Consider the following 16,119-nt stretch of genomic DNA (forward strand, 5'->3'; position numbering starts at 1 on the left):
GTGGTTTCATTGCGTAGCGCATGGCTACTTTACTATACCTAGACACCACTTTTATGCCTATAGCTGCCGCCGTTCTCAAGTTAATGGCGGTGGACACACTGTGTATATACACATGATATACAAATAATATATCAACAAGAAACTGACCAGTCTTCCTGCATTATACAGACGCCATCCCTTCATCCTGAGGATACAATTATTATTAAGCTGCCTAGATTTCATCCAATAGGAGTAGACTTAGCGCACCTATGATCAAAAATCCCCCCTCTTTTTTTATTTTAATATTTTCCAATAAAAATGTAATTAAGGGGTTACCACCACTTCTCAATCTTTGCTTTCACCTTGTAAAATAATAACAATTATACTCCCTCCTATGCAGGCGCCATTCTTCGTGGTGTCGGCAATGCCTCACCCGTCATGTCACATGGTCCCTTAGGCCAATCTGTGGTCGCTTCAATGTCCTCTATTATCAACAATTCACGGATTTGGAATAGGTAAGTACCGTATTTTTCATTTTATTAGACGCACTGGATTTTAAGACTCACCCCAAATTTAGAGGGAAAAAAAAAGATTAAAAAAAAAAATGGGGTCCGTCTTCTAATCCAATGGTGTCTTACCAGTGCACGGCAGCAGAGGAGTGGTCGGGGAGCAGGGCTATGTTGCAGGCGGTGCATTGTGTGTCCCAGATGCTTGGCGGCTCTGTGAGGCAGAGAAAACATCCAAGAATGTAACTTACAGGGGGGTAAGAATGGTGACAGGAGGCAGGAGCTACACTATGGCCTGCTTTGTGCTGCGGACTGGGCGCTGCTGTGTGCTGCGGGAGCTGCAGGCTGAGCGGTGAGTCGGGACATCCTGAAAATGTCAGCAGTGTGGGCTTCAACACAATGGCGCCCAGAATTGGCGCATGTGCAGACTGAGTTGTCAGCTCACTGACAAGCCGAGATCTCATCTGCGCACGCGCCAGCTCCAGGCGCCATTTTCCTTAACACCAAATTAATGGCCCAATCACAATAGTGCCAACTCTAGAATCCAGAAATACCAAAAAATAGCCAGAGTAAATAGCATAGGATAAAATGAATTATTTTATTGAAAACATTATTTTAAAAGACATTTTTATAAAAAAAAAATAAAGAATAGAAGAAGCCAAGAATAAATAGATAGGAAAGAGGCAGAATACACAAGCAGTCAAATAAGGACAGATGCCTGACTGCCAAATACCATACTGGAAGTGGATGGAAGACCAAAAATATGGCCGTTTCGCCTAGGGCTTCTTCGTGTATTCTGCCTCTTTCCTATCTATCTATTCTTGGCTGGCATTTTTTTCCATGCATCTTTCTATCCAGTACCCTCGTTTGGACAGGATTATCTTTCTTTAATGTATGGTGTATGTATCACTGCCCTCTTATATATTTTTATCCCTTCTGGGCATTCTTTTTTTTTTTTTTTTTTTCTTTTTTTCAGCATCATTTTCTGTCCAAAAGAAAGCCATATTGGCAGTACATTTTATAGGTACTGGTCTGAAACCTTCTCTTATTTTACATCTATGGGAAAGTGCAATATTTATTCTATCTTGAGGCTCTATAAACCACTATTTGTTCTTTTTTTCTTTCCTGGGATTGTGCAATACTCTGTGAGATTTTCTTGCTTATAGCATGTTATTTAATCTCTCCATTTTTTCTGCACATGTATAAATTATACTTTATAGTGAATATTAGTGGTCTTCTTTGTTACACACATACATGAAGTGAAGCGGTGTTGGAAGGTTTGTTTATTGGCAGATATCCCCTTGATTGTTCTATTTTTTCATATAAAAATTTTTTTTATAAAAATGTCTTTTAAAATAATGTTTTCAATAAAATAATTCATTTTATCCTATGCTATTTACTCTGGCTATTTTTTGCCATTTTCCTTAAGTCCGCTGCTGGGACATCAATGGGCCGGAGGCGGCGCATGCGCAGATGAGATCCTGAACTGAGATCTTTATCTGCGCGCACACCGACTCCTGGGCACCATTATTTGAAGACTGCACCATCGACATCTTCGCAGGATCTCCGCAGCACCCAGGCCGTAGCAGCGCACAGCCCAGAACAGCACAACGCCTGCAACATTGCTCCTGCCTCCTGTCACCATTCTCCACCATATTTACACCCCCCAGTAAGCTACATTCCTGGATATTTTTTCTGCCTCAGACCACCGCAGCACCCACAACATTGCCCCTGCCTCCTGTCTCCATTCTCCACCATCCCCCAGTAAGCTATATTTGGATTCTAAAGCCCGCTTTACACGCTACAATATATCTTATGATGTGTCGGTGGGGTCACGTCATAAGTGACACACATCCAGCATTGTAAGGAACGTTGTAGTGTGTGACAGCGACGTGCAATTGCGATTGAACGAAAAACCGCACATCGCATGCACGTCGTTCATTCCTGACAAATTGAACGTCAGGTTGTTCATCGTACCTGGGGTAGCACACATCGCAGTGTGTGACACCCTGGGAACAATGAACTTCAGCTTACCTGCGTCCTGCAGCTCCCGCCGGTAATGCGGAAGGAGGAGGTGGGCGGGATGTTTACGTCTCGCTCATCTCCGCCCCTCCGCTTCTATTGGCCGGCTGCCGCGTGACGTCTATGTGACACCGAACGTCCCTCCCACTCCAGGAAGTGGACGTTCGCCGCCCACATCGAGGTCGTATGGACGGGTAAGTACGTGTGACGGGGGTTAATCGTTTGTGCGGCACGTTCAACAAATTGAACGTGCCGCACATACGATGGGAGCGTTGCAAATCGCATACGATATTGTATGCGAAATTGCAATGTGTAAAGCAGGCTTAAGACACACCCCTCATTTTCCTCCCTAATTTTTAGGAGGAACAGTGTGTCTTATAATCCAAAAAATATGGTAAATACAAAACGCCAAAGATCACCGAAAATATACTTAATAGAACATAACGTTTAATGACGGTACAAGTAAAATTCTCCAAGAGGTAGTAATAGACAAAGGGCAAAAATCGCATGTGTGCAGAAATTATTCATCAAATCGGCATGTGCGGCAAATGGACTTTTTCATATATGTGTTGATGCAACTGGCTAGAAACCATAGATGTAAACTGGTCTCTCCCCACCTAACAACGGAGGGTTAACAGCCTGAATTGTCTTGTGCCCTCGTTCCACATCAGCTTGCCCTTGGTGACCCTAAATTTGCTGTTAGATAGGGAAAAGCCAGTACACCGTCACATGTGCATGGACAAAAAAAAAGCCCAAAACTGATGGGATAATACAACCGTATAGTGCTACAGTGACTAGTCAATAATACCCACCCAAAAGCTCCATCTGCCCACATAGGATAATGAGAACACTCCACAGTATTGCACAGGACCCTGCCTGCACAGCTAGATGTAATCATAAATAGATTTCTGTAGCAACCACTAGAAAAACACTCAACGCATTTCTCCTTTAAATTGTGCGTTCATCAGGAGTGAAAGGGTTACTTATCTGTCAGAGGTCAGCAGGTGGCATTCGGTGCTAGGCGTCATCGAATCCTGATTATATGGAGATGCCCCATAGATGTAGGATAGATCCCCTGGCAGAATGCATGAAGAGGATCCAGCGGCTCCTGTGAAGTTCTAGTGATCTCCATGCCCAAGAGAGTTAAGGCCGCGTTACACACTACGATATCGTGACAGATATCGCTAGCATGCGACCCGCCCCCATTGTTTGTGCGAGATGGGCATATCGCTGCCCGTTGCGCACAAAATCGCTTGGACCCGTCACACGGACTTACCTGCCCTACAACGTCGCTGTGACCGGCGATCCGCCTCCTTTCTAAGGGGGTGGTCCGTTCGGCGTCACAGCAACGTCACTAAGCGGCCGCCCAATCAAAGTAGAGCGGCTGAGATGAGCGGGACGTAACATCCTGCCCACCTCCTTCCTTCCTCATTGCTGGCGGGACGCAGGTAAGGTGAGGTTCCTCATTCCAGCGGCGTCACACGGAGAGATGTGTGCTGCCGCAGGAACGACGAACTACATCGCCCAAATATCAACAACGATAATTGGGAGGAGGGGGCCATGTCACCGATGAGCGGTTTTGAATGTTTTTGCAATAATTCAAAATCGCTCATAGGAGTCGCACACAACGAGATCGCTACAGCGGCCGGATGTGCGTCACAACTTCCGTGACCCCAACGAGCTCGCTGTAGCGAAATCGTAGCGTGTAAAGCGGCATTAAGGGAACTGCTTGAAAATAATGATGGCCACACATATTGACACTTTGGGCACAATTTGGCTATTTTCATGTAGGGGTGTACTCACGTCTGTTGCCAGCGGTTTAGACAGTAATGGCTGTGTGTTGAGTTGTTTAGAGGACATTGTACATTGTGTGAGTGTGTCATATCTTGATTATTGTCCCATGAAAATATATAATTAAATATTTTCAAAAATGTGTGGGGTGTATTCACTTTCATGCTATACTTTTATATTTCTAAAGCTGCTATTGACATGAATTTCTCACCAAGTGTTGGTACCGGTGCATCCAATCTACATATGGAAAGAAATAAAACCATGATGTCCATAAATTTAGCAGTGTGATGAGAAATGACACAGGAAAAAAGTATTGAACACATGAAGAAAGAGGTGCAAAAAGCCCTGGAAAGTCACAACACCAACTGAAATCTATCAGTAATTAGAAAACCATCCTTCCACTTGGTGAAAAATATGAGCTTGTTCAACTGATGGTCTAGAAAAAGGTGACTTATTGCCAAGATGGCACACAAGAAACATCTCATGATGGGCAAAACCAGTGAGATGCCTCAAGACCTTCACAACTTTATGGTTGCAAAATATACTGATGGCACTGGTTACAGAAGAATTTCTAAACTACTGACTGTTTCATTGAGCGCTGTTGGAGGGGACATCATTTCACTATAAACTGGCCACAACATGCTACTCCCCACATGTTTTCAGTTAGATGTGTGCAAATCATTATCGGTAGAGTTGTCCAAGAGCCATGACTCCATTGCTGAACAAAAAGCAGGTTCAAGCTTGTTTAGTTTGTGAAATATTGGAGAATATAGTCTGGTCAGATGAGACCAAACTTGAACTTTTTGGATGTCATAACACATACACCATGTTTGGAGGTCAAAAGGCAAATCGCCCCCAAAATACCAACAGTGAAGTGTGGAGGTGGGAACATCATGGTGTGCGACTGTTTTTCGGCAGACGGCACTGGCAAACTTCATATAATTAAAGGAAGGATAAATGGACAAATGTACAGAGACATTCTTGATAAAAATCTGCTGCCATCTACCAGGATGAAATGAGGGCGGACATTTCAGTAAGACATGATCCCAAACACACCACACGGCCAAGGAAACTCTCAACTAGTTTAGAGAAAGAAATTTAAATCTGCTAGAATGGCAGCTGAATCCAATATAAAATATATAGAAGGAACTGAAGCTCATAGTTCATAGAAGGGTCCCACAGAACGTTTGTTTTGAAGAGTGTTTGTGTAGAGAGTGGGCCAAAATCCACCTGAGCAATACCGGAAATTAGTTTCTCCATTCAGGAGGTGTCTTGAAGCTTCATAACCAGCAAAGGTTTTTGTACAAAGTATTAATTATGTTTCCGTAACGTGTTCAATACTTTTAACCTGTGTCAGTTCTCCTTTTTACACATCATTTATTGACCTCTATGGTTTGATTTCATCGTCTGTGTGGATTGGATGGGTTGTGATTGACATCTAGTGAGAATTTCATGTCAATAGCACCTTTTAGAAATATATTTACTTAGAAAATTGGTGACATGTTCAATACTTATTTCACCCGCTGTAGATATGTAGGGGGTGAGTCTAACGTCACTGTGTGTCTTCCACAGATGGAACCAGTAGGCAAAATTTCCCGGAGAGATGTCTGGTTTCTCTTTGTTTCCAGGACTGTCCAGAGGAGAATGTCCCAGAGAATCCTCAGGTAGGCGGCACTATCATCTCCCCCACTTCTGACCATAAATCATTGAGTGCGTTTAACATTTTTCATGAAATTTTAGGATGAAGATCTGATTGACATTAAGGTTGAGGTCATAGATGAAGAAGAGGAGACGGATTTCATGGCCGAGCAGCCGTGTAAGGAGGGGAGAGTCATGTCTGTTAGAGGGTCACCTGGATACTTCTCCAGTCATCTCATATCACATAAACTGTTTCTTACAGATGGACTCGGTGTAAGAAATCCCCCAAAGAGACGGCTGGATCCTCTGTATTCCCAGGACTGTCCGGAGAGTCACCAGGTAGATGAGGCTGTACCTCCCCCACATCTATATGGGGCCGCACTCATGTGGGGGTTTCTGCTGTAGTGTCTGCTCTATTGCACCGAATTGTTATATATTTGACATCAGGGTGGAGACATCAATGTCATAAAGGTGGAGGACGAAGAAGAGCAGATGATGGACGATCAGCCGTGTATGAGTGACGTGAAGGAGGAGTCTCCCAACGATGATCCCGCAGGTATGTAATAATGGGGTCACCGGTGTCGTCTGGTGACGCTCCAGCTTACAGCTACTTTTATAATGTTTGATAATAATGACACTGAGGTTTATATACACCCACATATATGTATTTAGATACATGTAAACGTAGCTGGATTGTACCTATGTACAGACATAGCCAAAAGTGTTGGCACCCTTGAAATTTTTCCAAAAAATGAAATATTTCTCCCAGAAAATTATTTCAGTTACATATGTTTTGTTAAACACAGGTTTATTTCCTTTATGTGGAACAACACACAAAAAATAGATTAGAGATAATTTCACACAAAGCCACATATAAATGGTCCGGACAAAATTATTGGCACCTTTCCAAAATTGTGGGTAAACCGCTTTATTTCAAACATGTGATGCGGATTCAAACTCCCATTTGGCAAGAAACCGTAGTGGACAACATGAAAATCACTCCTGAAACCAGATAAAAAGGTGAGAAGTTCACTCAATCATTGCATTGTGTGTCTGTGTGTGCCTCGCTAGCAATGTCACTGGTGAAAGTACCCGCCCCTGTCGGTTGTGCGTCACAGGCAAATCGCTGCCCGTGGCGCACAACATCGCTAACACGTGTCAAACATACTTACCTTCCTAGTGACGTCGCTGTGGCCGGCAAACCGCCTCCTTTCTAAGGGGGCGGTTTGTGTGGCGTCACTAAGCAGCCGCCCAATAGAAGCGGAGGGGCACAGATGAGCGGGCCGAACTGTGACTGGGTGTACAGCAGAGCAAGGAGAGACAACAGGCCGAGGAACGATCCAACAGGTTTATTCACAAGAACACTGGAACAGCACACGATAAGTCCACGTAAAACAGATTCGGGGGCCCTTCCCGACAATCCTCGGACCGGATTACAAAGCAATCGTCCTTACAGTAGTCCAAAGAGTTCCACACAATCCCACGGGCCGCCACACAGGCCTAGCTCCGTCCGTGTCCACAGCCACACAGGCTGGAGCTCCTGCTCCCTTCAAGTTTCAGCTCACTCTGACTGAATCTCCCAGGTAAGCAGAGTTTACACTAGTTGGACTCTAGGCCCACCTCCCCCTACTCCCAGGGATGGAAGTGCCTCAAGAGGATATAACCTTGCATTTTAGGGGGTGATTACCTACAACAATAGAAATGTACACAGAAGTAGTTCAAATAAGACAATGAACCCAGCTTGAAATAGGAATCTGTACAGCATATACAGTGAGAGGGTAAATTACATCTTCACACCGAACATCCCGCCCACCTCCTTCCTTCCTCATTGCGGGCGGCCACAGGTACTGTGATGTTCCTCGTTCCTGTGGTGTCACACATAGCGATATGTGCTGCCGCAGGAATGACGAACAACCTGCGTCCTGCAACAGCAATGATATTCGGGAAAGGAACGACGTGTCAACGATTAGGTGAGTATATTTGATCGTTAACGGTCGTTCCTGCTTTTCACATGCAACAACGTCGCTAACTAGGCCGGATGTGCGTCACGAATTCTGTGACCCCAACGACATCTCGTTAGCGATTTTTGAGAACCAAAATTGTTGAAGATGTCAACAATCTCAAGGTTCCAAGTCCATCTCCAGAGATCGTGAGGTTTCGTTGTCCACGGTGTGCAGCATAATCAAAAAGCTTACAATCCGTGGCACTGTAGCTAATCTCCTTGGATGTGGACGGCAGAGAAAAATTGATGAAAAGTTTCAACGCAGGATGGTGGATTGTTACGAGGGGGACCCGGGGAAGCGTGCCAAGATGGGGAATGGACAGCTTCCGCCGGTCAAGGTCCACTGTGCGGTGTAAGGGACCGCTGCTATGGTGGGTGAAGAGTGAGCGGGTTGCTGCTAGCGATCGTCTGGAATGTCACAGACGATCTATGTACACCGGTCTGCCCTAACCCGTGTGGGTTGTATGGCAGGGATCACACGGCTCGGTGTACCTGTTGCACGGGGAAGCACAGAGGTGCCCACGCACGTGTGCCAGTGGAAGTCACGAGAATATGGCACGAGGGTAGCACAGAGGTGCCCACGCACGTGTGCTTTCAATAACCAGGTGAGTCCAGTGGAGACTCGAGGAGCTCACCTGGGACAGGAACACGGCCTGTAGAAGGAGCTACTGCCGGAGCAGCAAGGCAGGGACACGGCCTGCAAACCAGGTGCTGCCTAAGCAGCAAGGGCCAAGCCCACAGAAGAAGATAATGCCTGAGCAGTGGCGTGGCAGCACGCTGCCAGACATCCAAACATAGAAGAACGGTCGCGCGCCGCCATGATGGCAGGAGGAGCTTTTAAGGAGGTGTAGCTCCAGCCAAGGGCGGGCGCGAGGCGGAGATGACGGACTTGACCCAATCAGGATCCACGACATCCCAGCCTGGCCAGTCAGGATTCACCACGTCACCAGCCTTGTCATCAAGCCGTGTGACGTCAGTGGGCGAATCAGGATCCACCAAGCATAGCACATGCTCACCCTCCTGCCTCTGGGAAATAGAGACGGGATCCTCGGTCTCACAATGTGTAGAGATAACGGGAGTCTCACTGCTTCCCTGAGCAGCAAATCTCTGCACATTGCGCAACCTCACAGACCTTCGAGGCTGCTGAGCAGGAGGAGCTGTGGCAGGCAAGGAATGGGAGACCGCCTCATTTCTTGCAACAGGAGTACCACTAGGTGTCACCCTTGTGCTGCCTCTCTGAGGAGGTTTCTCCTGCACTCTGCGCAGTCTGGCAGACCTTCGGCGCTGCGGAGCAGGAGCGCTCGTGGCAGGCAAGGAGACTGTCTCATTCCTTGCCACAGGAGAGCCACGAGGTGTAACATTACCCCCCCCGTCTAGGCCCCCCCCTGCCCGTGCTCGAAGGCCGCTATCAAACCCGGGGCGTGGATATGATCCTCCAATTCCCAGGATCTATGCTCCGGACCACAGCCGACCCACTCCACGAGGTAGTACCTCCTGCCCCGTATAACTTTTGTCTCCACAAGCTTCGCCACCTCAGAGTCGTCGGGCGGGGAGTCAGTTTGAGGCGTCAGGGACCCCGAGAACTTAAGTCGTACGGGTTTCAGGAGGGACACGTGAAAGGTGTTGGCTATAGCCCAGCGTGGAGGGAGCTGGAGTCGGTATGCCACCGGGTTCACCTGCTCTAGCACTTTAAACGGACCCAGGTACCTAGGGGCGAACTTGGCTGCCTGTACCCGTAGGTTAACATTCTTAGAGGACAGCCACACTAGGTCACCAGGGGCGAAGGATGGTGCAGGGCGGCGGCGCTCATCAGCCGTTGTCACCATCCGGTCTTTAGCCCTCTTAAGGGCCTCTTGGGTGTCATCCCAGATCTCCCGGGCCTTGGTCGCCCAATCCTCCACTCTAGGATCGGGTGACGTAATGGGCATCGGAACCGGGATTCTGGGATGTTGTCCGTTATTGAGCAGGAACGGAGTCTGACCAGAGGATTCATGGACCGAATTATTAATGGCAAATTCGGCCCAAGGAAGGAGGTTAGCCCAGTTGTCGTGGTGCGCGGAGATAAAATGGCGGAGGTAAGTTACCAAGGTCTGATTGGTCCGCTCTACCAGTCCATTGGTTTCGGGATGGTATGCGGAGGAGATGTTCAGCTCTATCTGCAGGAGCTTACAGAGCTCTCTCCAGAAGCGAGACGCGAACTGGGGACCCCGGTCGCTCACCACCTTGTCAGGCATGCCATGCAGCCTAAATACATGCCTAATGAATAAGGTGGCGAGAGCACGTGACGTCGGGAGTCGTGGGAGAGGCACCAAGTGGACCATTTTAGAGAAGTGATCCGTGATGACCCATACGACCTTGTGACCTGCTGACTTGGGCAGATCTCCCAGGAAGTCCATTCCCACCACTTCCCAGGGACGATCCGGCACTGGCAGTGGGTGAAGAAGACCTGCCGGTCTCTGCCGGGACGGCTTATTCCGTGCACACGACATACAGGCTCCCACATACTCCTGTATGTCCTGGGGTAGTCTCGGCCACCAATAATGCCTGGTCACCAGGTCTCTGGTCCTTTTGACCCCAAAGTGACCCCCGACCTTGGAGGCATGGGCCCACGATAGCACCTCATTCCGTAGTTCAGGGGGAACGAGGGTCTTGCCAGGTGGCACCTGGTCCAAAGAAGTGGGAGTGACCATCCTCAAGCTGTCCGGGGGTAGTATAAGACGAGGCTCCTCCTCGTCCTCCTCCAACACAACCATACAACGTGACAAGGCATCGGCCCGTACGTTCTTTTCACCGGCCAGGTGGCGGATAATAAAGCGGAACCGGGAGAAGAACAAGGACCAACGGGCCTGCCTTGGGTTCAGGCGTTGTGCTGTCTGGAGGTATGTGAGATTTTTATGGTCGGAAAATACTTCAAATGGATGCTTCGCACCCTCCAGGAGATGCCGCCATTCCTGGAATGCTAGTTTCATCGCCAGTAACTCCCTATCCCCTATGGAGTAGTTCCTCTCGGCCGGAGAAAAGGTCTTGGAGAAAAAGAAACAAGGATGCTTCCTTCCTCGTTCGTCTTTCTGGTACAGGACTGCACCAGCACCGACCGAAGAGGCGTCTACCTCTAGTAGAAAGGGTTTGGAGATGTCTGGACGATGAAGGATGGGAGCTCTGGAGAAGTAAGTTTTGAGAGTGTGAAATGCCTCTACCGTTTCCCGTGTCCATGCTTTGGGATTAGCGCCCTTGCGGGTAAGGGCAATGATGGGTGCTGCCACCGTCGAGAAGTTGGGAATGAACTGGCGATAATAATTGATAAACCCCAAGAATCGCTGGATCGCTTTCAGCGAGCGGGGCTCAGGCCATTTCATCACTGTCTCCAACTTCCCCGGATCCATTGCTAACCCCTGACTGGACACGATATACCCCAGGAACGGCAAGGATTCACGTTCAAAAACGCACTTTTCTAGCTTAGCATATAACGAATGAGTGCGGAGCCTCTTAAGTACTCGGATGACATCCCTCCGATGGGTGGCAAGATCGGGGGAGAAGATAAGGATATCATCCAGGTATGCAACCACGGAAAGATACAAATCCCGGAAAACATCATTCACAAAGTCTTGAAATACGGCGGGGGCATTGCAGAGTCCGAAGGGCATTACGAGATACTCGTAGTGACCGTCCCTGGTGTTGAAGGCGGTCTTCCACTCATCGCCCTCTCGGACTCGCACTAGATTATACGCCCCGCGTAGATCCAGCTTCGTGAAGATCTTTGCCCCACGGAATCGATCAAATAACTCCGTAATGAGGGGCAAAGGGTATTTGTTTTTGATCGTGATTGCATTTAATCCCCTGTAATCGATACAGGGGCGTAGATCCCCTTCCTTCTTTTGCACGAAGAAGAACCCCGCACCGGCCGGTGAAATAGACTTGCGAATGAACCCTTTTGCCAGGCTGTCCTGAATATATTTGGACATAGCCTCCGTCTCTGGAGCAGAGAGGGGATACACTCTGCCCCTAGGGGGCTCGGAGCCTGGCTTCAGGTCTATTCGGCAATCGTATGGCCGGTGGGGAGGAAGGGTATCTGCGGCCCTCTTGGAGAAGACGTCCCTGTAGGCCTCATAAGGTGTCGGTAAACCTGGCTCCCCTGTATTCCCTGAGGACCCAACCGACCTAATGGTAGCGGGTGGTTCGGTAGTCACGAGGTGCTCCCTACAGGATCCTGCCCATGATGAGATCTCCCCTGTTGCCCAGTTGAGTATAAGAGCATGCTGTCTCAACCAGGGGAGGCCCAGTAGGATCTCATCCGTCCCCCCTGGAAGCACCAGGAAGGACACCTGCTCATGGTGTCCCGGTGGTATTTCCATCCTGAGAGGGATGGTGATCTGGGTGATGGGATCGACTAGTAGGGACCCGTTGACTACCCGAACCCTGAGTGGCTTGGGTAAGAGAACCAGGGGAACTGAGTATCGGGTTGCCAGGGAGGTCGAAATGAAATTGCCATCAGCGCCTGAGTCCAGGCAGGCCAGAGCAGAGAAGAGAGTAGTGCCAAACTGCAACTGGGTGCTGATAGTCAACCTAGAGGGAGAAGCAGCGTCTAGTAACCCCCCTCTGATGGAAACTAGACGCTGTCTTTTCCCGACGGTTTGGGACATCGGGTAGCTATGTGTCCCCTCTGCCCACAGGAAAAGCAGATGACACCAGACCGAGAACCTGGGGTAGAGGAGACCGCTTTGGACACCTCCATTGACTCCACGGAGTCGCCTACAGAGCTGGCTGGGAGACCTGTCTGGTGGAATACGGTAGCCAGACGCTTTTTAGGCCGTGAGGACGTGGGTGCTGAAGAGACCTCGAGCCTCCGCTCCGCCTGGCGGATGTCTATGCGAGAGGCAACCACAATCAAGGACTCTAAAGTAGCAGGCACCTCACGCGTGGCCAGTGCGTCTTTGACGAACCCTGCCAGGCCCTCCCAGAACACAGGGACAAGGACCTTATCGGGCCAGTCCAGCTCTGCGGCAAGTGTCCTAAAGTGTACGGCAAAGTCCCCGACTGAAGCAGACCCTTGCCGAAGTCGTAGGAGGCGCAGCGCGGAGTCGTGGGTGACTTGAGGCCCGAGGAACACCATTCTCATGGCCCCAAGATAAGATGCTAAGTTATTCACCACCCGATCTCCGCGCTCCCACAACGGCGTGGACCACTTCAGCGCTCTCCCTGTGAGCAGGGACTGGACGAAGGCTACCCTCGCCTTCTCGGTAGCGTAAAGAGTCGCGGACAGCTCTAAGTAGGTGGTAACTTGGTTTATAAACCCACGGCACTCGGAGCTGTCCCCGCTAAAGCGCTCTGGAAGCGCAAGGCGAGGAGACCTTCCGCCCAATAGCACAGCCTGGGTAGCCGCCTGGGTGGCGACTGTCGTCAGAGCAGTCTTGTCGGAGGAAGACTGCTCCACTGCTGCCAAACATGATTCCAACTGCTGCACATAACGCAGCAACTGCTGCTGCTCTTCAGCCATAGCCAGACCTTTGGCGCGACCGTAATGTTACGAGGGGGACCCGGGGAAGCGTGCCAAGATGGGGAATGGACAGCTTCCGCCGGTCAAGGTCCACTGTGCGGTGTAAGGGACCGCTGCTATGGTGGGTGAAGAGTGAGCGGGTTGCTGCTAGCGATCGTCTGGAATGTCACAGACGATCTATGTACACCGGTCTGCCCTAACCCGTGTGGGTTGTATGGCAGGGATCACACGGCTCGGTGTACCTGTTGCACGGGGAAGCACAGAGGTGCCCACGCACGTGTGCCAGTGGAAGTCACGAGAATATGGCACGAGGGTAGCACAGAGGTGCCCACGCACGTGTGCTTTCAATAACCAGGTGAGTCCAGTGGAGACTCGAGGAGCTCACCTGGGACAGGAACACGGCCTGTAGAAGGAGCTACTGCCGGAGCAGCAAGGCAGGGACACTGCCTGCAAACCAGGTGCTGCCTAAGCAGCAAGGGCCAAGCCCACAGAAGAAGATAATGCCTGAGCAGTGGCGTGGCAGCACGCTGCCAGACATCCAAACATAGAAGGACGGTCGCGCGCCACCATGATGGCAGGAGGAGCTTTTAAGGAGGTGTAGCTCCAGCCAAGGGCGGGCGCGAGGCGGAGATGACGGACTTGACCCAATCAGGATCCACGACATCCCAGCCTGGCCAGTCAGGATTCACCACGTCACCAGCCTTGTCATCAAGCCGTGTGACGTCAGTGGGCGAATCAGGATCCACCAAGCATAGCACATGCTCACCCTCCTGCCTCTGGGAAATAGAGGCGGGATCCTCGGTCTCACAATGTGTAGAGATAACGGGAGTCTCACTGCTTCCCTGAGCAGCAAATCTCTGCACATTGCACAACCTCACAGACCTTCGAGGCTGCTGAGCAGGAGGAGCTGTGGCAGGCAAGGAATGGGAGACCGCCTCATTTCTTGCAACAGGAGTACCACTAGGTGTCACCCTTGTGCTGCCTCTCTGAGGAGGTTTCTCCTGCACTCTGCGCAGTCTGGCAGACCTTCGGCGCTGCGGAGCAGGAGCGCTCGTGGCAGGCAAGGAGACTGTCTCGTTCCTTGCCACAGGAGAGCCACGAGGTGTAACAGTGGATAAGCCACCCCATCAAGTTCCAAAGAAATTCAAGCTGTCCTGCAGGCTCAGGGGGCATCCGTGTCAGCGAGAACTATCCGTCCACATTTAAATGAAACACTATGGAGGAGACTCCGGAGGACCCCACTGCTGATACAGAGACAGAACAAAGCCAAAATGTACATGAGTAACCAAAATCTTTCTCGGAACGCGTTTTGTGGAGAGATGAGACTAAGATAGAGCTTTTTGGTAAAACACCTCATTCTACTGATTACCGAAAACTGAATGAGGGCTACAAAAAAAAGAACACAGCACCTACAGTCAAATAGTGTGGAGGCCAGAGATGTTTTGCTGCCTCGTGCAAAATAGTAGTATCTAAAAATATTGAGGTACTGTTTGTACCTAAGAGAAATTGCACAGCAAATTGTGGTGTTCATTTTGCCCCTTGTGAACATTTTAGTAAAAAAAAAAAAATACTTTTTTTTTTTTGCTCCAGTTTGCAACAATTCCTTTAAAACAAAGTCTAAAACATTCTGATTACAGATCTGAATATCTTAATGGGGGGGGCATATTTTCAAATGGGGTCTTAGTTGTGGGTTTTCTGAGATATATGCCCCTCAAAGCCACTTTAGAAGTGAAATGGTCCCTAAAAATATAGGTTTTGTAAATTAAAAATTACTGCTAAACTTGTAACCAAACAGAAAAGTTACCGTATTTTTCGGATTATAAGGCGCACTTTTCCTCCCAAAAATTTGGCAGGAAAATGATGGGTGAGTCTTAAAATCCGAATATAGATTTACGTGGGGGGGCCTGTCTGTGGGTCGATCGGGTGCGTTCAGGCGGCCGGGTGCCTGCGGCTGCGTGCGGGCGGCAGCCGGGTGCCTGCGGCTGCGTGCTGGTGGGCGAGCGGCCTGCTGGCTGCCACTCTGTACGTACGTGCGGGTGGCTGTGCGGCAGGTTTCCCAGTGTGCCCGTAGTCCCAGTTTCAAATGATGGCACCGGGAGTCAGCGCGTGCGCAGATGGAGCTCTTGGATGACAGCTCCATCTGTGCATGTGCCGCTCCAGGCGCCATCTTTTAAACCAGGATCGTGGACACTGGGGCCTTCACCGCACCGGCCTGCTGCACTACTCACCCGCCGCCGCTAATGCTGCCACTACTGATCTGCCGCCACTGACCCGCCCCACCTACCAGCACAACCTCTGCCTACTGCTGCCCCCCTCCGGTAAGACAACACCGGCGTATTAGATGGACTCCATTTTTATTTTTTTTTACCTTTTTTTTTTTTATCTCTAAATTTGGGGTGTGTCTTATAATCCGGTGTGTCTTTATAAAGCGAAAAATACGGTATTTATAGAATATGGATAGGTAAAAGTAGACAAGTGGTAAACGTTATTTATTAACTATGTTGTGTGGTATGACTATTGGGTTTTTAAGCATAAAAATTAAAAGTTTTTGAAAATTACAAATTTTAGAAATTGTCATAAATGTAAATTAAATTTTAGATATTTTCATTACTAAATGTAAATCACATTGTACTTCACAGCAGTAGTAAATTTAGGACAATGTGTCATGAGACAATATTCCCAACATC

At 49.1% G+C, this 16,119-nt stretch overlaps 1 protein-coding gene across 2 annotated transcripts in view; it reads left to right on the forward strand.

The window, feature by feature from the left end:
* LOC142297101 (uncharacterized) overlaps positions 1–16,119 on the forward strand; it is a 125,699-nt gene that overhangs the window by 9,360 nt on the left and 100,220 nt on the right. The window contains exons 1-5 of one of the 2 annotated variants that reach the window (XM_075341361.1): positions 405–494; positions 5,871–5,962; positions 6,039–6,114; positions 6,199–6,275; positions 6,384–6,492. In XM_075341361.1, the coding sequence (XP_075197476.1) occupies positions 6,099–6,114; positions 6,199–6,275; positions 6,384–6,492 (202 nt within the window). In that variant the 5' untranslated portion in view covers positions 405–494; positions 5,871–5,962; positions 6,039–6,098. Of the gene's footprint in view, positions 1–404; positions 495–5,870; positions 5,963–6,038; positions 6,115–6,198; positions 6,276–6,383; positions 6,493–16,119 lie in introns of those variants that run through there. The other variant, XM_075341362.1, reaches the window with a different exon arrangement.

Source organism: Anomaloglossus baeobatrachus, chromosome 3 (genome assembly GCF_048569485.1).
Source record: "Anomaloglossus baeobatrachus isolate aAnoBae1 chromosome 3, aAnoBae1.hap1, whole genome shotgun sequence".
Lineage (NCBI taxonomy): Eukaryota > Metazoa > Chordata > Amphibia > Anura > Aromobatidae > Anomaloglossus > Anomaloglossus baeobatrachus.